The sequence below is a fragment of the Bubalus bubalis genome, chromosome 2 (assembly GCF_019923935.1).
Source record: "Bubalus bubalis isolate 160015118507 breed Murrah chromosome 2, NDDB_SH_1, whole genome shotgun sequence".
Lineage (NCBI taxonomy): Eukaryota > Metazoa > Chordata > Mammalia > Artiodactyla > Bovidae > Bubalus > Bubalus bubalis.
This window is the reverse complement of record NC_059158.1, coordinates 24,695,086-24,715,082: the sequence shown is the minus strand read 5'-3', so window position 1 is coordinate 24,715,082 and position 19,997 is coordinate 24,695,086. Positions and strand designations below refer to the sequence as shown.

Here is a 19,997-nt window from a genome sequence, read left to right as displayed (position 1 = left end):
CTTCTAGAAGCAAAACCCTCCAGACTTAGTTTTCTCTAGAACTCTCACTGGGATTCAACCTCCCTGGATTCGATCCCCTATCCAACACAGGATGCTTGTAACAACCCATTCCACAATATTTTATGGAACTCCTCATATATTTAAATCCTCTATTTCACTTTTGAAAGCATCTTCCTCTGGGACATTGAAACCTGGCTTTTCCCTAAGAACGTTCATTCTGTCTATGGTGAAGGCTGCCCTTTCTTCCACACCCATCACTAGAAGCAGAGGGCAGGAGAGGGCACTGTCCTCTCCCCCCTCGGCACCACTGATAATCTCCTCCTCTCTTGAAATCCATGCCTTTGCATCTTCCATGTTCTGGTCTTCGTAACACAATCTCCTCCACCAGCATCTCTACCACGCATCTAACAATTTGTGTATCTAGATCAGTCTTTCTTCACCTCTCCTTCCCTACCTGATATTCTACCAATATCTTGAAAAACTTGATTTGGGTAAACTCAGTGGTCTCATTCTTGGGTCCTTCTCCTGGACTGCCAAGCATCGCAGGAGAGTCATATCCTCAGAAGAGGCCTATTACTAATCCTGGTCATCTAACCTCAGGAAGCCCTTAAGGTCCCCTAATCTTTGTTTGTTGACTTCCTAGTTCTACTCCTGCAGTACTTTATCTACTTCTCCATGTTCTAAATCTACATACCTCCCTAGCTCTTTACTCTCAGTGATGCTATTAGGCTTTTATTGAACTTAGGGTCACCTAAGGAGTACTTCTTTATTGTCTTATTTTCCCTTCATGTTTCCTTTTGCTTCTTGAGTCAGAGGACTCTTTCTCCTAAGGTAGACTCTTTGTACTCTGTATTTCACTTCCCCATGTTTACCATTCCCTTTCCCCTCTTCCTTGTTTTCAGTATCTCTTTCCATGTGCCTTCGTTTTATATACTCAACTTTACTTCTCAAAAATAAAAAGCCTTTCCTGGACTCTCTCCCTTAAATGTCCATTCCACCTCTCGCCTTCCTTTTCTGTGTGATGTCTCAAGAAACTAGCCCTCTAACTAACCACTTTTTCGGGAACTGGTAAAATTTTCCTCACTGTAAAAGTTGTGGGTTGAAAGAGAGATGGTTCTCGGTTACCTTCAGTATTCACCATTCTATGACTTTGTACTCAGCTCCTCCTTTGCCTCACCTCCCACTCATTCTTTAACCTATGTAAAGCGACTTCTGCCCCTCTGATAAGTGGAAACTGTTTTCTCAAAATTTGTAATCGTCTAGTCCTGAACCCAAAGGATCTTCTGAACTCTCACCTATTAGACTTCTTTGAAGTGTCAGATGTGGCTGCCCAGGCTCTGCTTGGCACACCTCTCTTGCCCTACTTTTCTGTCCCTTCAATCTCTCTCCTTTAGTGGCTTCCCTCCCTTTGACCATCCTCAAGGTTCTTCTGATCACCCTCTCTTGGAGGGATCCTGTCCACTCAGAAAAGGATGCCCAAAGCTGTGTCTCCAGCCGCTCCAACTTTTCTTTTGAGCTCCAGACCTGCCTGCTGGAAACCTGCACTTCAGGGTCATGCTGCTACCTCCAACCCTGCAGGACCTTCTTGAGCACTATATTACTCTAAGCAGGTACACCTCCTGTCATCATTTGTGGCTGGTGCTTGTTTGTACACAGGAGAACCCTGGAGAAATCCCTAGGATTTCTGTTAGTTTGTTCCACCCACATTAGATCACTTGGTTCATTGCAGCCTAAATGTGAAACGTGTGCTCAGCCGTGTCTGACTCTGCCACCCCATGGACTGTAGCTTGCCAGGATCATCTTCCAAGGACTTTTCTCCGCAAGAATCTTGAAGCGGGTTACTGTCTCCTGCTCAAGGGGATCTTCTCGACCCAGGGATCAAATGTGCGTCTCTTGCATCTCCTGCACTGGCAGGTGGACTCTCTACCACTGAGCACACCTGGGAAGCCCACTTGTTTGTATATCATTTCAATAGACTGCAAGCCCTTTGAGGGCAGTGACTTTTTTCATTTATATCCATTGTCTAGCAGAGCACTCTGCTCCTATCAGGTACTTAATAAAAATTTGATTGCCTGAAATCAACTCATTTTCTCCTCAGCCACATACCTCCTTGGTTTAGGGTGTTCTGGTCTTTCTTATGCCCTTGGCTGAAAACTTGGAACCATCTAGGACTCCTCTTCCCTCACTCCCACCATCCAGTCAGCTGGCACATCCTAATGACTTATCCCTCACAAAGTTATAAGATTTGTCCCTTCCTTTTTAATGCCACTTGGAGTTATTGGGACTTAAGCAGAGAGTACACAGGTTTTGGGGTAAAATGAGTTTAACGCTAATCCCATACTTTGTAGCTGTGTGACTGTAAGTTACAATACATTTATGAGCCTCAGTCTCATCTGTATAACGGAGATCCTTCTGGACAGTTGCTGGCAGGATTCTGATGTTGGGAAAAGGGTGTGACATGGTTAACATGTAGAATGTGTCCCCCCACTGCCCACAGCACCTGTTTTCTTTACTCGTCTGTACGCGTGAAGCAGTCCCTGCCGCCCCCCGCCCCCACAGCTGTCACAGTGCCACTGCCTGCCAAGTCCACACCCCTTACCTTGACATTCTTTGTCCTTTCCTCAACACATGCTCCCTCACACCTGCACTCCACCTACCTCAGGATGCTCACCTTTCCTGAACATACACTGTTTTCTGACTCTCAGCCTCTGCTCAAGCTGTTTCACTCCTCTCCGGGGCCCTTTCACTCACCCCCTCCCCCAGAAATCCCACCTGTTCATCAAATGCCCTCTCCTCCTTCAGAGCCTACTGGGTGCTTGCAGATGGAACACACCCCCCGCCCCCCACCCCCCACCTTCTACATCCACCGTACCTTACTCTATCTAGTTCACTCAGCATGCCTTGAATCAGTTGATTAGGTCTGCCTCCCCTACCGGACAGCAAATCTGAAGCAGTTTGCATTTATCTTTGGGCTACTTGATGCTCAGCTGAACTGCATTGAAGACAGTCCCTCCCACACCCCTTTCCTGACTTAACCAGACCTGCCCCAACCCCAATCTCCCAAGGGACCCTCTTCAATCTCATCAGTCTCATTCCCAAACCCATGTCTCTAACTGAGCCCCAGTGCACCCTCCACTGAGAAGCAATTCCTTGTTCCAGTTCTAGAGCAAGGCTGCACATGTCCATGTCCCCAGGGTTGCACAGAAGGCTCTGAGTCACCCCTTGGGGATCCCTGCTTCCCCTCCCCACCCCAACTGTGGAAGACAGGATGCCTGCTGCCTGGCCCCAGGGGGTCAGAGGAAGCCAGGGCCTCTAGGGCTCAGTATTTTTATCAGCTTAGGAAATAAGAGACACAGAAGCGGAAACCGTGTGGTCAGAGAAAGTGAGCAGCCCTCATCTCAGGGGAACCCCCAACCGGGCTGGGGGCCAGACACCAGGGAGAGACGTTGAAAAGAGGGAGGTCGGGGGGCCAGAGAGTGGGACTTATTTTGCTTTGGTTTTATGTGACTCTCACAGAAGGGCAAATGATGTGCTTAAAAACCAGACTGTCTCCTGGGTGAAGGAACAAATTTGGACACCAGAGTTTTCTGTTGCTCACTTCTCCAGCCCCAGCTTAAAGATCCTAACCCCAACTCCACCCCCGCCACTTCGAACTTGAGCTCTTTGCATGCTACTTCCGAAGTCTCCGGCCTGTGAGAGGAACCGGACGCTTGGGTTGCTCACAGCTCAGTCTCTTCTCTGAATCACGGCAGCTTCCTCTCACAGGATCTTTCTCATCAGCCCTCCCTCCTCCTGCCCCCTGAACATCTGCCGGGTCCTGGGAGACCTGGGGCCTGTTGGCTCTCTGTCTTCTCTGAGGGTCTCACACCCACCTCATGTGCCCATGCTTCCAGAGACTTTCCCTCCCCGTGCCCCATCACCCTCTGCTTCCACACCTGGGATTCTCCTGTGTAGACCGGCATTCCATTCCAAACCTGAAAAATAAGTTCTGATTCACAACATTCTCTGATGCAGACATGTGTGGCCTGTGCACGTGCCGGCGCATGCCCGTATTCTCCTGAGTCCTGCCCCTGAGTTCCTGCTGTGTCCTGCCAGTACTGTGGGATCCCACCGGTGGCGTAGGGTGCAGAGTTGTCTGCAACTTCCTACCCTAGTTCAAGGGAGCTGAAGAGGAGACAGAGTTTGAAGAGTGGAAGAGATGGTGCTCCCCCTACCCTCCCACCTTAGGAACCCTAGACCCTCTCCCACCACCCACCAGGACCTTTTCCTTAACCTCAGGAAAAGGGGACGTTTATCTGGAAGGCCAAGACAGGGCTGCCCAGAGATGGAGCCCAGGTTTGGGATGGGGGCAGAAGCTGGCTGGAGGAGTTGAGAACTGGAGCCCTGGAGGAGGAGAGTCAGGACTGAGAAGCCCGAGGGGACTGATGGCCTCGGGTGTGGATCTCTGGTTGCCCAAGAGCAGACAACCCAGGTTACATAATTTGGCTCTTTCCGCCTCCTTCCCCTGCTCCTAATTTTAGTAACCGAAATTCCACTCCCCCACAAAGGCTCTTCCCCTCTCCTTTCTGCTTCTATCCCCCATCCTCCCACTACATTCTCATGGTCCCCCAACTCCAGGTGCCCCCAATTCAGATCATTCAGTGACTCAGCAGAGGGAAAGCCCTGTGTTGGGGGAAGAGGGTGTTAAGTGGGGAGGAGGATGTGGTTCCGGCTGGGGAGGGGAGGGAAACTAGCTTTGTTCCCCTTTTTGCCTCTGTTCACATCTATTTCTCCAACCGCTGACTGAAGAATGGAGAGGAGCCCAGCATAGGAAGTGCAGAGACTGGAGGGCAGACAAGCTGGGTCCTCTTAGCGCCGCCCTTGTGGGCAGGTGGGCAGGGGGCTTCTAGTCTGCAGCAGAGGGCCCCAGAGTGTGCCTGCATGGTGCAGGGGTATAGGAGCTGCGGGTTTTGGCATGTGGCGTGGGAAATGAGAAGTCATGGGTGATGAAAACCACAGTGATGGAAAAAGGCAGAGGAGACACCGGGTGTGCAATGTGGAACCAGGTCTTATTAGGAAATGGCAGAGTCAAGGAGCAGGGTGGTGGCCCGCATCCCCCCGCCCCCACTCATTACAAGTTTTGCTCCCACCCCGTATCCTCTGCCCTTCAGTACTGGCCTCCTGACCTTAACCTTCCTACTGTCCTGCCCTTCCTGCGGTTTCTCGCTCTCCCCTCAGCATCACTTGAGGGCCTCTGCGTGGCGATTCAGGGCCTGAGAAAGGGCTGTCACGGCTCCCATCACTCGGCCCAGCTCCCAGGTCTCAATCTGGCTTCGGAATCGCTGCAGGAAGCGGTCAGGGTGCCAGCGGACCTGCTGGACCCTCAAGTACCTCCTCAGAGCCCCCTGTTCCTCCAAGGGGGGACCCCTGGCCACCAGTGCTGCAGCCATGGCTTCTGGGTCCCCTCCCCCAGGGCAGGGCCAAGGCACATCACCGAAGCGCCAGAGTCTGCCCCGCCCTGCGCCTCTGGGGTGCTCTGCCCGGGGCCCGGCTCTGGCCGGCTCCGGAGCGCGATCCCCGAGCGCCTCCTGCGCCCTCCGGGCTCGGCTCTCACGCAGTTCCTCCTCTTTGGCCCGGGCTCGCTCTCGGAAGAGCCGCTGCTCCTCCTCCTGCTGCCGCCAGCTGTGCCCGGAGCCCTCAGCCCGTGGGGGTCGGCAGGCTCCCTCTGCCTCACGCCGCTGCTGCTGGCGCTTCTGGGCATGTTCCCGGGCCATGCGATCTGACCAGGCTGAGAAGGACTCGGGTTCCTGGGTCTCATGGGAAGCATCATCTGTTTGGGAGGGCAGGTGGGGGTGGTCTTGGAGAGGCTGTGAGGAGGTGATGGGCAGCACGGGAGAAGGGAGCACAGGAAGCCAGTGGGGAAGGGCGGCTGTGGACGGAAATGGCATCCTTACCTTCAAATCTCCCGATGACCTCCTGCCACTCGTCCTCCAGCTCTCCCTGCAGCTTCTGTCTCCATTCCCGTTCCTTAGAGGCCTCATCTTCCTCCTCCTCCTCAGCAGAATCCCAGGGGGGTCCCCAGCCCAGAATCTGCCCTGGGGTCTCCCCATCCTTATTCTTTATTCCCATGGCAGAGGGACAGCGACTCAGCAGTGGCAGGAAGAAATCCGTGTAGGCTGTTGACAGGACAGCAGTGAGCACAAATTAGCTGGGAGGGCCGCCGTCTTGAATCCTGCAGGTCACTCACTCCCTTGGTCTTAGAGCAATGGAAGCGTTGCTCACACGGATGCCTCCTGGGTACTAGGCAACCACCGTCACTGACAAATACTTATTGATACTTTACATCATGAATAAGTGTGGTAGTTTAATTCTGTCTTTGCAGACCAATTTGGTGTCCTGGGAGCGCCACTACGTCAGATGATATTTTCTAGCTTGCTTCCCTTTGACTGTATATTCCATTTTTTTGGCTTGAAAAATACCGTTACTTTGTACTTTTTATTGTGTTTCTCATCCAAAACTATATCCTATATAGAATATCTGAACACCCTGATCTGTACCATTATAAATATACAAATACCTAATATTTTTCTTTTTATATCACTTTTCAATAAGCTGAGAAAAATAAATGTTCTCAGGGAAATTTCTCTCAGCCAGCCTTAGCCAGGGGATGCTGAGAGGGTAATGGGAGGTAGTCCAATAATGAATTTAAGCCACTGAAATGTTCCCAGCAGCAGGGCAAACTCTTTCCAAATGACTGCCGACCTAAGGCAGGGGAAAGGGGTTGAGACAGAAGGTCCCAACCTGGCTGACAGGAGGCTGGGGAAAGCAGGAAAGGGACTGACATGCCTGAGCGCCCATCTTCCTGAGTCCTGACCTCAACGCACCTGCTCCATTGTCAGCTGAGTGCCAACACTGCACCTACCAGTGCCCCCTGCCACAGCCACCAGCAGCCCCTGCACTCCCAGGACAGAGGAAGGTGAGCAAGCCACCCTCCCTTCCTGTAGACCTACTTTTTCTCCCTAGGGCAGGAGGAAGTGGGCTGGCAGGCAGTCTTTCAATCTTTATTCACTGATGCTAGAACATAGTGGCTGCCCGGCAAAACGATGGGACAGAGGAAGGGCCGTCCTGTCAGTACCAGGAAGGCACAAGATAGAATGGGTCCAGCCTTGGCTGGCCAAGGCCCACTGCCCCCTACCCATCTCCTGGCACATTTGAGTGTCACTCAACGCGAACCACATCAGGATGAGGGGTGGAGGAACTTCTCTTTAGTACTGATGTGACCTGTCACAAGCCCTCCCAACTTGTCCCACCCAGCAACTGGCCTTGTCTTTCAACAGCTTATTTCCCACCAGGGCTCACAGCAGGTGTGAGGGTTGGTGGGTGCTCAGGTTTGCATGGGAGGTTTTTAAATTCATAGGTTTGAAGGGGTAAGGCCTCCAACTATAAAACACTATGAGTAAAATCTGGTACAGAATATTAAATAGCCACTAAAGATTATGTTGGTGTGGGGAAAAAGCAGGCTGCAAAACTGTGTATAGGATCCAATCACAATTGTGTGAAAAGAGACCAAATCAATGGTTGAAAAAAAGATTTGAAAGAAGTATGTAAAAATTCTAGTTTCAGGGTGGTAGACTATGAGTAGCTTTCCCTCCAAGTCCTAGCTGATATTTTAATGTGAAAGGGACATAACTAATATGAAATTTTCTTTTCTTTTTAAAGATTGAAGAATAAATTTAATCACTGTTAACAGCTAGGTGTGGTCCCTTTTCAGTCCTGTCTTGGTGTATATAAACACATGTGCATGACAATTTCTTTTCAAGAGTTACATGTTGTTTGGTAACTTTCTTTTTTCATTTAGCAGTTCATTTATAATTTCCACAGGAGTATACATAGCCTACCTCATTCTTTTTTGTGAGTGTGTACTGTTCCATTGTGTGTATCAAACGAACCTTCCCACCCCCAATAGAAAGACTTTCCAAAAATGATCAGTCTTACACATATGTGTTTGTGGACTCCTTACAGTACTTCTGTGGGGTAGATTCTCAGAAGGGGAATTTCTGAGTAAACAAAATGTGCAATTTTGCCAAATTGCTTTCAAAAAAATTTGTGCCAAGGTATACCCCATCAAGAAAATAGGAGTGCCTAATGAAATTATAGTTTTATCACTTTCAGGAAACTTTTTATATGTGATAAGGAATATTATTCAATTATTCTTGAAATAAACTAGGTAATTATCAAAATATTTAAAAAAAGAATATATGAGTGCCTGTGAAGTCCTTTATCAAATCTGAATATCACCAACCCTTTAAATTTTGCCCATCTGATAGATTAAAAAAATGACTTTATTAATGAAAGTTTTTCATATTCATATTCTTTGTCTACTTTCCCCCTGGATAATATACAGATAGATATGAGAGTTATTTATATAATATGGATACCCATCCTTTTTGTTTATTTCACATATATTGTAAATATTTTCCTCTATCTTTTCCAAGTTTTTGTCATTAAATCTGTGTCTATTTTCAACTTACAGCTTTTGACTTTATTTCATTCTTAGGAGGGTTATTCTCCACTCCAAGATTATGCCCTTGTGTTTTTTCCTACTATATTTATTCCTAGAAAAAAATTTTTTTTCAAAAACAGAAAAAAGTACCAAGTATAGTATGATAAGCAACCTATTCCTACCACAAAGTATGTGAATGTATTTTCATTTTTTTCAAAATAATTTTATTTAAAAAAAAAAACCATCAGAGATAAAACTAAAGTTGTCTTTGATACTGTCTTCCAAGTTTTATCCCCCCAGAGAAAACCCTCTCGTGAATTTGAGTCCTTCCTGTCGCATTTAGATGTTTAATCTGCTGTAATTTACTTTTGAGTCGGGTGTAAGGTAAGACTATTTTTCTCCAGAGAAGACAAATGGTCTGGTTATCATTTATTAAATAGTTCACCACCACCCTCTCCAGTTATTTGAAACACCAAATTTACTGACAATTTAACAGTACAGATCAACTTTTCCCAATGTTCTTTAATTCATATGTTGCACTTTTATACTGGGAAAAATAAATGTGAAAAAAAGCTCTGTGGCATAAACACGTTCTTCATCTTAGTGATGGAAGCACTGTTCTTCTCCCCCAAACGAGACACGATTTCTGTCTTAATGAGATGTTGATACTAATTGGTACAGAACACTTTTAAAAAATGCCAGATCAGAAGTTTATATTCAGTGATGATTGATATGCAGAGGAAGAAAAGGTAACAGTGGGCGGGCTGGTTGGAGAGGGCTTCTAGAAGGAGGTGGGGGCCTACATTGGGCTGTGAAGGGAGAATAACTTAGCAAGGTGGAAAACTTACTAGGGCGGGCAGGAAGGTGACAGGCAAGAGGCAGATAAAAGACAGGCATGCTTGTTGAAAACAGGCTTGGGGTCACTGAAGACAGAGTCATGGAGCAGGAGTCTCAGGTTTGTGGGTGTGCCGTGGGAGGTTAAGTTGGAAAGGCAAAGGGAACGTAAACCGGATGGCTCAGTCATCTGTAAAGCAGGTGTAAAACAGCCTACTTCTACTGAGCAGATCAAAGTAGGTAATGGATGGGAAATGTCTCATACTGTGCTGGCACAGGGCAGAGGTGCAGTGAATGCTACACTAAGGAGATGAAAACAAAAACTCAAGCTGGCTTGGGACTTATTCTTTTTGCAAAGATGGTGACAAGACGACCCTGTCTGTCATCGTTCACTCATTCTTGCTGAAGGCAGAGAATGGCTGTTGTTGGATTAAGGTGTGTTTATACAGGGGTCTCTGACAGCTAAGACCACCTTCCTAGGCGGTGTTACCAAAAGCCTCAAAGGTAGTGGCCATTCACTGGTATCTCACTGGGTGTGACAACCCAGCCCAGCCAATTCAGAATGAACTGACACATCCCTTGGACCCACCATGGGAACTGAAGGGAAATCCACCCTCCCCCAGAAGATTCTGGGTCATTTCATCTGTTCAAAGAAAATACCTGGATTTTAAGGCAGAATGGTCCCTAGAGATGGGCCTTCCTACCAAGGAGTTAGAAGGCCACCTGGTGGTGAGGATGGCAGGGGACCAGGAGGAAGGAAAGCCTGAGGGCCTGGGAGTGACCTGAGTGTAGGTGAAATTTCAGCAAGGTCCTGAAGTTTCTGGGCCCTGTTTTCCTCATCCTTAAATGGAACCATAATTATCAATCTCACATGTTTCTTAGAATTCAATATAATGAAGGAAGCACCTACCGTAAGAGACATTTGTCACTAAAGAAGCCTTAACTGAGTAATAAAAGAATAAAAATAACAGTACTTCTCATCTTTTGTTGTTGTTTAGTCACTAAGTCCTATCTGACTTTTTGTGACCCCATGGACTCTAACCCGCCAGGCTCCTGTGTCTGTGGGATTTTCTGGAGAATACTGGAGTGGGTTGCCATTTCCTTCTCCAGGGAATCTTCCCGATCCACGGATCAAACCCACATCTCCTGCACTGCAGGTGGATTCTTTACTGCTGACCACTAAGGAAGCCCTACTAATCACCTGCTGCTGCTGCTAAGTCGCTTCAGTCGTGTCCAACTCTGTGCGACCCCATAGACGGCAGCCCACCAGGCTCCCCCGTCCCTGGGATTCTCCAGGCAAGAACACTGGAGAGGGTTGCCATTTCCTTCTCCAATGCATGAAAGTGAAAAGTGAAAGTGAAGTCGCTCAGTCATGTCCGACTCTTAGTGACCTCATGGACTGCAGCCCACCAGGCTCCTCCGTCCATAGGATTTTCCAGGCAAGAGTACTGGAGTGGGGTGCCATTGCCTTCTCTGACTTATCATCTAGTGAATACCAAAACTGCACCAAGTGCTTGCCTCACTCGCCACAACCTCCATTCTAGAGAAGCAAATTAGGTTTACGCAGGCTAAACTGGAGAGGGCTTGACACAGCCCATTAAGTGGCAGGGCTGGAACCTGATGGGGTCTGAGGTCTGCCTCAGGGCATTCTGCTCTGTTGTCATATACAGTGTCAACTGTCAAGTTGGGTGCCTGCACTTTGTAAACCTCCTCTCTTTAAGTTAAAAAATATCTGAATAGGTCAGCCTATCTTACTATGTTAGGGGAACTAAACAATAGGGGATTTTTGACTATATGGGGGAGGTTTCAGGGTGTGGGTGAGGTTCCTGTACATTCTTGGGGAGCTGGGGGGGATGACAATTGCAATCAAACAGTTCAGATTGCTCATCCACCAAGAGATTTTCATCTAACGTTCTTATTCTAGAAGGAAAGTTTCTAAAAGGGGAAATGGCGTTTCACCTGTTATTTTCTTAGGGAGAGCTGTACCTCTTCGGAGCTGCCTCCACTGCCACTACAGTATCAACAAGCCCCCATCAATATCAAAGGCTTTCCAGAATGCAGATATTTGGGGGATTTGATAAGAGCTGATCTGAAAGTACATATAGTTGACCCTCCATATCCTCAGGTTCCACATCTGCAGAGTCAACCAACCATAGACCTAAAATATTCAGGGGGAAAAAAAAATTCCATCAAGTTCCAAAAGCCAAAACTTAATTTGCAGTTTGCCTGCAACTATCTAAGTAACATTTCCATTGGATTAAGTATTTTAAGTAATCTACAGGAAGACAGTGCATGGGTTATAATGCAAACATCACACCATTTCATAAAAGGGACTTGAGCACCCGTGGATTTGGGTATCCTGGGAGTGGGGGGTTCTAGAACCAATCCCTCTCAGATACCAAGGGACAATGGTACACTGTATATCAGGTAGTCTGGGAGAGCATGGCTAGGCTAGCCCTGGTAACCAAACATGTGAATGTTTCTGCAGTGAAATGTATGAATATTGACATCAGTAGGATAACAGCATATCATAAATAGCTTAGCTTCAGTTTAGGTTAGATTTTTTTCACCAAATGAGTTTGGTGGCAGGCTGATGAAAAAATACGGTTCTGAGTGTTTCTGAGTTTCAGAACTGTGGGTAAAGGAGTATGGATCTATTAATACCCACAGGAACAATGGCCAGTATCTAGAGTGCTTAGCATGTGCTGATCACAACAAACTGTGGAAAATTCTGAAAGAGATGGGAGTACCAGACCACCTGACCTGCCTCTTGAGAATCCTGTATGCAGGTCAGGAAGCAACAGTTAGAACTGGACATGGAACAACAGACTGGTTCCAAATAGGAAAAGGAGTACGTCAAGGCTATAAATGGTCACCCTGCTTATTTAACTTACATGTAGAGTACATCATGAGAAATGCTGGGCTGGATGAAGCACAAGTTGGAATCAAGACTGCTGGGAAAAACAGCAATAACCTCAGACACGCAGATGACACCACTCTTATGGCAGAAAGTGAAGAAGAAGAACTAAAGAGCCTCTTGATGAAAGTGAAAGAGGAGAGTGAAAAAGTTGGCTTAAAACTCAACATTCAGAAAACTAAGATCATGGTATCCAGTCCCATCACTTCATGGCAAATAGATGGGGAAACAGTGGAAAGTGGCCGACTTTATTTTTTGGGGCTCCAAAATCACTGCAGATGGTGACTGCAGCCATGAAATTAAAAGACGCTTACTCCTTGGAAGGAAAGTTATGACCAACCTAGACAGCATATTAAAAAGCAGAGACATTACTTTGCCAACAAAGGTCCGTCTAGTCAAGGCTATGGTTTTTCCAGTAGTCATGTATGGATGTGAGAGTTGGACTATAAAGAAAGCTGAGGGCCGAAGAATTGGTGCTTCTGAACTGTGGTGTTGGAGAAGAGTCTTGACAGTCCCTTGGACTGCAAGGAGATCCAACCAGTCCATCCTAAAGGAGATCAGTCCTGGGTGTTCTTTGGAAGGACTGATGTTGCAGCTGAAACTCCAATACTTTGGCCACCTGATGCGAAGAACTGACTCATCTGAAAAGACCCTGACGCTGGGAAAGATTGAAGGGAGGAGGAGAAGGGGACGATACAGGATGAGATGGTTGGATGGCATCACCAACTCAATGGACATGAGTTTGGGTAAACTCTGGGAGTTGGTAATGGACAGGAGGGCCTGGCATGCTGCAGTCCATGAGGTCACAAAGAGTCGGACACAACTGAGTGACTAAACTGAACTATCATGTGCTGAGTGCTTCATTATGTGCTGTGTCAGTTGATGCTAAAAACATATTTACAGCATGAGTGCTTTGAACACAGGTGTTATCACTGTGTAATTCTATAAAGTACCACACAGCAGAGACTATCTAGGTAGGCTGCTGGGATACAATCCTTGCTCTACCACTTAATTGTTGTTTGACTTTGGCAAATTACTTCTCTGTGCTGTTTCCTTATTTGAGAAGTGAAGGATGATGTTAGTGCTTATATCTTCACAGGGTAGTTGTTAGGATTAAACGAGTTGCTTTGTGAGAAGTGCCTGTGTGCTTAGTCCCCCAGTTGTGTCTGACTCTTTGCAACCCCATGCACTGTAGCCCGCCAGGCTCTTCTGTCCATGGGGATTCTCCAGGCAAGAATACTGGAGTGGGTTGCCATACCCTCCTCTAGGGGATCTTCCCAACTCAGGGATTGAAACCAGGTCTCCCTCACTGCAGGCAGATTTTTTACCGTCTGAGCCACCACGGCAGCCCTAAATGGGTTGCTTTGTGAGAAGTGCCTGGCACACAGCAAAGGTTGCTATTAATTAATTTTGCATGGTGACAAATTAAGCATCAAGAAACTTTAGTTACTTGCCCAAGAACACACAGCTGTTAATTGTGGAGCTGGGATTTGAATCCATGCATTGTAACTGCAGAGAGTACCCTCTATCTTATTTTTCATACTACAGGCAAACAACCAGTTAAGAGAAAAAAGTAGCTGCTAACCTAGATATTGTGGCTCAGACTGTATAGAAACTTCTTGCAATGTAGGAGACCCGGGTTCGACCCCTGGGCCAGGAAAACCCCCTGGAGAAGGGAATGGCAACCCATTCCAGTATTCTTGCCCGGAGAATCCCATGGACAGAGAAGCCAGGTGGACTACAGTCTATGAGGTTGCAAAGAGTCGGACCCTACTGAGCAACTAACACACAACAGTGTAGAGAGATGTGAAGTTTGAGTACTAGTTGCTGTTTGGGTAATGCTGGGCTCCTCGGACAGTGGTAGCTCAGTAATGTGAAGGCATAAATGACAGCCATAAGCCAACTTGGTCAACTACTTCCCTGAGTCCCAGGACCAAATAACTGGCTTATTTCTTCTACCACTGGCCTTCATCTCAGACCCCATCAGTTGCTCACGACCTTGTTCCCCACCAGGCAGACTCACCATCAGGGCCCTGGCGGGCAGCGGCATGCAGCGCCGTGTCCCCATGGCGGTCCTGGTGGGCAGGGTCAGCCCCAAGCCGCAGCAGCAGGCACAGGGCAGGGGCATCGTGGCGGGCGCATGCCCGGTGCAGAGGTGGGGGCTGCCCAGCATCTACATCAAGGCCTGGGTGTCGCTGGAGGAGGGCTTGGGCCCGAACCAGCCGTCCTGCAGACAAATAGCGACGGAAGCGACGCTCTCGGCGTTGGCGACGGGAAGTGGAGGCCATGGAACTCTTGGCCTGAGGAAGAAGGATAAGAAGGCAGCAGTCAGGACCCCAGCCTTGGATGGTCCCTCCCCCTCCATCTCTGGCCTTCTCTCTGTTTCTCCCTTCGGTTCCCCATTTCTTCTGACAATTTTCAACAAGAAATGAGGCCAATCCTAACCCTCATCCCTTTACCACATGAGAAGTTTGAAAAAAATTTTGAGGGGCGCTGGGGTCACATTTCTTTTTAATGTAAAATTTGAGAAAAGGATAAATGATTACTTAAAGGCTCATTAGCCCAGGTAAATTTCCATAAAGGATTTTGTTATATAATACAAAACAGAATGATGGGGGAAATTTTTATCAACAGATACCTTAATTTTAAAAAGTCATAGACAATTTCAAATAATGATCTAGAAATTGAATATAATGTACCCGGCAGACAGATGTAGAGGCTTCTCCCTCTGGGACTTGGGGGGAGGGGTTACTCATCAGACCTGCCCCCCCCGCCCCCAAAGTACCCCCGGAGCAGTAGGCCCGAAGCCCGTGTTTAAGACGCTCCGAGGAGGGGAGGCGGGAAGGGCGGAGACACTCTAGACTGACGGAAGTGGCGCAAGCCGAGAAGCAGGTAAAGAACGGAAATGAACTGTGAGGCGTGTTACCGGATGTCGTTCCTCCCCGAAGGGGCAGGAGGTGTTTCCTTGGCCCAGCCTCCGGGGGGAAACTAGGGAACTTAAGATAAAGGGTCCGTCTGAAACCGGAAGTCTGGAAGACAGGAGAGGAAAAGGAGCAGAGAGGCAAAGGCTCTTGGGGAGTTTAACCCCGCCTCCCTCAACTGGGAGGAGAGAGGAGATGGTTCAGTGATAGACGAAAAGATGAGACGAGAAAGAAAACAGAAGAGATAAAGACAAGAAAAAAACCGCAGTGAAAATGCAAAACTAAACCCCAAACCACAGTAAGGCCAAGGAAGGGACAGATCATAGAATAAAAATACAGTAAAAGACAAGGAAAACAACTGTAGGACAAAGCAAATGAGATGAATGGAGAAATTTGGAATTGGAAAGATGTAGCAAAAAAAGATGGAAATGGGAGGGAGAAAAAAGAGGGGAAGAGAAGTTGGAAGAATTCAGAGAAGCCCAGATATTCTGTTCCCAACATACCACGCATGATAATTTCCTTACCTCTTCACCCCATTCTCAATCTCTCTCTGCCGCCTTCTTTCCTAAATACTCTTCTCCTCTCGGCCGCCGCCCCCCATTCCTTCCAACTGGGAAAGCTCTGCACCTGCTGTAGTTAGCGAGCAGCTTTGGACCTGGTCTCTGCTGCCACCAGGCGGTAATTCTGAGTACTGCCAGCGTGAGAGGTGGAAAGGAGGACCAGCCGTCAATGGGAGGATCAGTTTGGGGGACACACCCGGTACAGGAGGCTGAGCGAAAAGGGGAGCACTAAGACCCAGGGGAAGTGAAAGGCTGCAGCAAACAGCTGGAGGAGGATTAGGCGTTGTGGGGGGAGGGAAAAGGGGGAGCCATCTGGTACCTTGGTGGCTTCTGAAACAAACAACATTGGTCATAACAACAGAAATGGCCAGTCAATCCCAGGGTATCCAGCAGCTCCTGCAAGCCGAGAAGCGGGCGGCTGAGAAGGTGGCAGATGCCAGAAAGAGTGAGTCTCATTTTTTCCTTAGGAATCTGGAAAGAAAATTAGGGGTAGAGGGACAGCAAACATTTGAGTCCTTGGGATAGCCCAAGACTGATGGAGAGAGAGCTGGGGGCTGCGGTTGCTTTTAGGAGGGAAGAAATGGGTGGGTGATGAGAATCCTGTTCTTGGCTGACAGAGAGAAGGCAGTAAATTTGGGGGAGGGACTGACCCCTTACTCTCACAGTGTGTGTTGGGGGGCGGGGGGTCCTACCCCCACTTTCAGTCCTTTCTTCTGCCTCCAGGGAAAGCCCGGCGTCTGAAGCAGGCAAAGGAGGAGGCACAAATGGAAGTGGACCAGTACCGCAGAGAGAGAGAGCAAGAATTCCAGAGCAAGCAGCAGGCAGTGAGTCGTGGGGGAGCTGAGATGGGACCCTGAGTGTGCATGTTGGTGGGTATATCTGGTGGGATGTGTACAGGGCGATTCCACAAGAAAAAAGGTGGTCAAGGGTCAAAGGGGACCCTGGTGAGGTCAATCTTAGTTGTATGTAAGAGAGTCTGGGAGTTTTGAAGGACTTGTGTAGCTGGTGGTGGAGGTGGGGGGATGGCTGAGATCTATGCAGGGTATGATGACATTTGGGGTGGAGGGCAGAGTTTTATGGGCATGGATGGTGAGGATCCTACAGTCTGTTGTAGGATGATGCTGCATGTCAGATCTTAGAGGAGAGGGCATTATGTTGGTCTCTTTGGTGTCCAGATATTTCCGTGGATTCGAGTGGTGTCTATCTAGATATTTCCATGGGTGGGCATGACTCTGGAGAGGGCCTTGATTCCTGGCCTTGCTCCAGGACCCTTCCTTCCACGTGCCTGGATGCTTCTTTCTCTGTTTCTGCTTTTTCTTTTCTCTCTTCCACCCTTTCTCCCACTCCCCAGGCCATGGGCTCCCAAGGGAACTTGTCAGCTGAGGTGGAGCAGGCTACAAGGCGCCAGGTGCAGGGCATGCAGAGCTCCCAGCAGAGAAACCGCGAACGTGTCCTGGCCCAGCTTCTCGGCATGGTCTGCGACGTCAGGCCCCAGGTCCACCCCAACTACCGGATTGCTGCCTAGGACCTAACCTAGGGCCTGACTCCTCCTCCCAGTTCCCTCCTGCCAAGAAATTCCCAAGTCAAAATCAACTTCCACCATAATCCTTCTCTCCCTTGCATTCCCTAGAAATTCTAGGAAGCAGAATCCAATGATTCTCCTGTGAAACTTAGACATACCCTGGTCAGACCTGAATCTCCTTATTGCTCTTTTACTGGGACCATGTAAACTGCCAGGTCACCTTCACTAAGATCCTTTGTGAAATTTGTAGCTTGGAGAAGTAGGGATGTGGAAAACACTGACTTCAGGGCCAGGCAGGCTTGGGTCCCTCTCCTGACTGTGCCACTTGCTGGCTGGGCAACCATGACAAGCTACTTAAACTGTAACTCCCGTGTCCTTCTAAGGCTGGAATAATGCTACCTTGTTGTTGCATTAACTAGAAATCATTCTGTAAAGAGCCTAGCATGGTTTCTAGTAGCTGGATTCAATAAGTGACAAATCTGTGATATTATAATGACCCCCTGCCCACCTGCCAAAACCTAAACACAGCTGTTTTCTCACTTCTGTCTGTGGCTTTCTAATTCTACTCATTCATCTTGCTGCTGCTAAGTTGCTTCAGTCGTGTCCGACTCTGTGCGACGCCATAGACGGCAGCCCACCAGGTTCCCCCATCCCTGGGATTCTCCAGGCAAGAACACTGGAGTGGGTTGCCATTGTGACCCTCCTAATTCTCTAGAGAATCGGTTCTTCCCATCTTTCTTTTCCCACAGACCTTATGATCCCTGAAAAGATGAAATGATGGCTTTAATTAGCCTCTCTATTGTGATTCCAGGAAGATGTTTGCATTTTTTAGCCTTTTTGTCTCTCTTAAGTTGGTCTTTCTCTTTATTGGCTTTCCCCCTTTTGCTATTTCCCAAAAGAACCATCAGATGCTTACTGCTTCCTGAGATCTAAAGTGATGTTGTGTCCTCTTGTGTGCATGACCTTCCTTTTACATCCTCAACACCATACTTTCCCTTTGTAACAATAAAAGTGTCAATAAAATAATTATGGGCAAATCAACTGGTTGGTTGAGTCAGCTTCCTTTTGCTTCTCATTTCTCATTTTCAGTCATTTTTGTTCCTTGCTTATGTATTCCCCACTCAAAAGGGCTGTCCTTTGAAGCTTGTTGGAGAAACAAAAGCAAATGGCACATAAGTTTTTCTCCTAAGTGAGAAACATGTGGCTCCTCCTTTGCACACCTGAGGACTGTAGATGGTAACTAGAGAGAAAATCTGAGGGGTAGTAACATTGCTTTGGCATTACTTTGTAATGTCATTACTTTTTAAAGTAAAGTAAAGGTAGTAACATTACTTTGGCCACCAGATGCAGAGAGCTGACTCATTTGAAAAGACCCTGATGCTGGGAAAGATTGAGGGCAGGAGAAGGGGACAACAGAGGATGAGATGGTTGGATGGCATCACTGACACAATGGACATGGGTTTGGGTGGACTCCGGGAGTTGGTGATGGACAGGGAGGCCTGGTGTGCTGCAGTTCATGTGGTCGCAAAGAGTTGGACACGACTGAGCGACTGAACTGAACGCTGTTTTGTTTTCCTTCATAGAATTTATCCGTACTTGACATGTCTCCCCTGTTAAATGAACTCTGTGATGATAGGGCTGTTCATTGCTATGTACCCAGATCTTAGGCTAGCACTTGACACAGGACTGGCAGTTGATACATGCTGTTGAAAAAAAAAGATATTGTGTGTTGGAAAAACTGCCCTTCTGTAACATCATCCTTGAATCACTGTTATTTCTTTCGGCCACAGAAAACGAGCCTTAAACCAATGAGGTTATCTGTAGGGTATTTATTAAGCACTCTTTAATCAGGGAGATGGGATACAGTAGAGAATAAAGAGGTACCTACGTTCTGGCTCTGTCACCTTGCTAGCTGTATTACTTTGGACATGTTGATTTATTTCTTTGAATCTGTTTGTTTGATATAGAATGGCAATAATGGTACACCTTGGTGTTAAATGGTTAAGTGATAGTACATAAAGGGTCAAACGTTTGTTATCAGTTTTGTTAAGTCACATCTGACTTCTGTAGCATATAAAAGCGAGAGGGGAGATATCAAATGTTTCATTCAGGAAAAATATCCAGGATGAACCAAGGGAGGGGTTATTGGGTAAAGGGTTAAGCACATTCTGGTTGAAATAACAACATTTATAAAATGTTATGTAACACTCAGGTTTCCCTGGTGGCTCAGTAGGTAAAGAACCAGCCTGCAATGCAGGAGACCTGAGTTCAACCCCAGGGTGGAGAAGATCCCCTGAAAGAGGGCATGGCAACCCACTCCAGTAGTCTTGCCTAGAGAATCCCATCGACAGAGGAGCCTGGTGGGCTACAGTCCATAGGTTGCAAGAGTCTGACACGACTTAGTGACTAACCCACCACCATGTAACCCTCATACCCTAGTATTTATCGGTAACACTTGGGGCAGAATCTAGACCCCCAGTCCTGCACGCAGTGGCTTCAGAACACCTTCCTGAGTTACAGCCCAAGCCCACAGCCCTTAGGACATCAGATACATCAGCCAACCATTACTTTGGGTAAATGCCGCCCACCGGTTCCAAAGCTGGGGAAAAGGTAGGGGGTAGGATCCGTGAGAACTACTCACTACCTACACCTGGGGCTGGCCGTTCCCTAACTCCAGCGCCAGCGCCCCCAGGTCACCTTGACTACCGGGCCAAGGACCCCGTGGGAAATCGAAGTCCCGGCACCTTGGGTCCTCCTGCGC

The 19,997-nt window shown here is 47.8% G+C and overlaps 2 protein-coding genes across 4 annotated transcripts; one reads left to right on the top strand and one right to left on the bottom strand.

Moving 5' to 3' along the window:
- Window positions 1-5,029: 5,029 nt before the first annotated feature.
- On the bottom strand, window positions 5,030-15,812 carry NFKBIL1 (NFKB inhibitor like 1). 2 transcript variants are annotated; one of them, XM_006041940.3, is made up of 4 exons: window positions 15,679-15,812; window positions 14,257-14,533; window positions 5,934-6,155; window positions 5,030-5,809 (listed from the first exon to the last, which is right to left on the bottom strand). In XM_006041940.3, exons 2-4 carry the CDS (start codon window positions 14,519-14,521, stop codon window positions 5,220-5,222), a joined length of 1,077 nt encoding a protein of 358 aa, XP_006042002.1. In that variant the 5' UTR covers window positions 14,522-14,533; window positions 15,679-15,812; the 3' UTR covers window positions 5,030-5,219. The 2 variants fall into 2 exon arrangements, with proteins under 2 accessions (XP_006042002.1, XP_006042000.1); XM_006041938.3 differs by lacking the exon at window positions 15,679-15,812 and adding an exon at window positions 14,933-15,127.
- Window positions 15,813-15,894: 82 nt separating this feature from the next.
- Window positions 15,895-18,277, top strand: ATP6V1G2 (ATPase H+ transporting V1 subunit G2). Of its 2 annotated transcripts, none has more exons than XM_044928478.2 (3): window positions 15,895-16,159; window positions 16,419-16,538; window positions 17,066-18,277. In XM_044928478.2, exons 1-3 carry the CDS (start codon window positions 16,148-16,150, stop codon window positions 17,237-17,239), a joined length of 306 nt encoding a protein of 101 aa, XP_044784413.1. In that variant the 5' UTR covers window positions 15,895-16,147; the 3' UTR covers window positions 17,240-18,277. The 2 variants fall into 2 exon arrangements, with proteins under 2 accessions (XP_044784413.1, XP_006041998.1); XM_006041936.4 differs by having other exon boundaries at window positions 15,911-16,159; window positions 16,438-16,538.
- Window positions 18,278-19,997: the final 1,720 nt, after the last annotated feature.

Bases quoted from the DNA above. Each gene is read 5' to 3' on its own strand.
- ATP6V1G2 (XM_006041936.4), top strand. From the start codon at position 16,078: ATGGCCAGTCAATCCCAGGGTATCCAGCAGCTCCTGCAAGCCGAGAAG. The intron at 16,160-16,437 runs GTGAGTCTCATT...TTCTGCCTCCAG, and splicing joins GGTGGCAGATGCCAGAAAGA to GGAAAGCCCGGCGTCTGAAG. The intron at 16,539-17,065 runs GTGAGTCGTGGG...CCCACTCCCCAG, and splicing joins TCCAGAGCAAGCAGCAGGCA to GCCATGGGCTCCCAAGGGAA.
- NFKBIL1 (XM_006041938.3), bottom strand. From the start codon at position 14,989: ATGAGTAACCCCTCCCCCCAAGTCCCAGAGGGAGAAGCCTCTACATCT. The intron at 14,534-14,932 runs GTACATTATATT...CTTCTTCCTCAG, and splicing joins CCTCTACATCTGTCTGCCGG to GCCAAGAGTTCCATGGCCTC. The intron at 5,810-5,933 runs GTAAGGATGCCA...CCTCCCAAACAG, and splicing joins GGTCATCGGGAGATTTGAAG to ATGATGCTTCCCATGAGACC.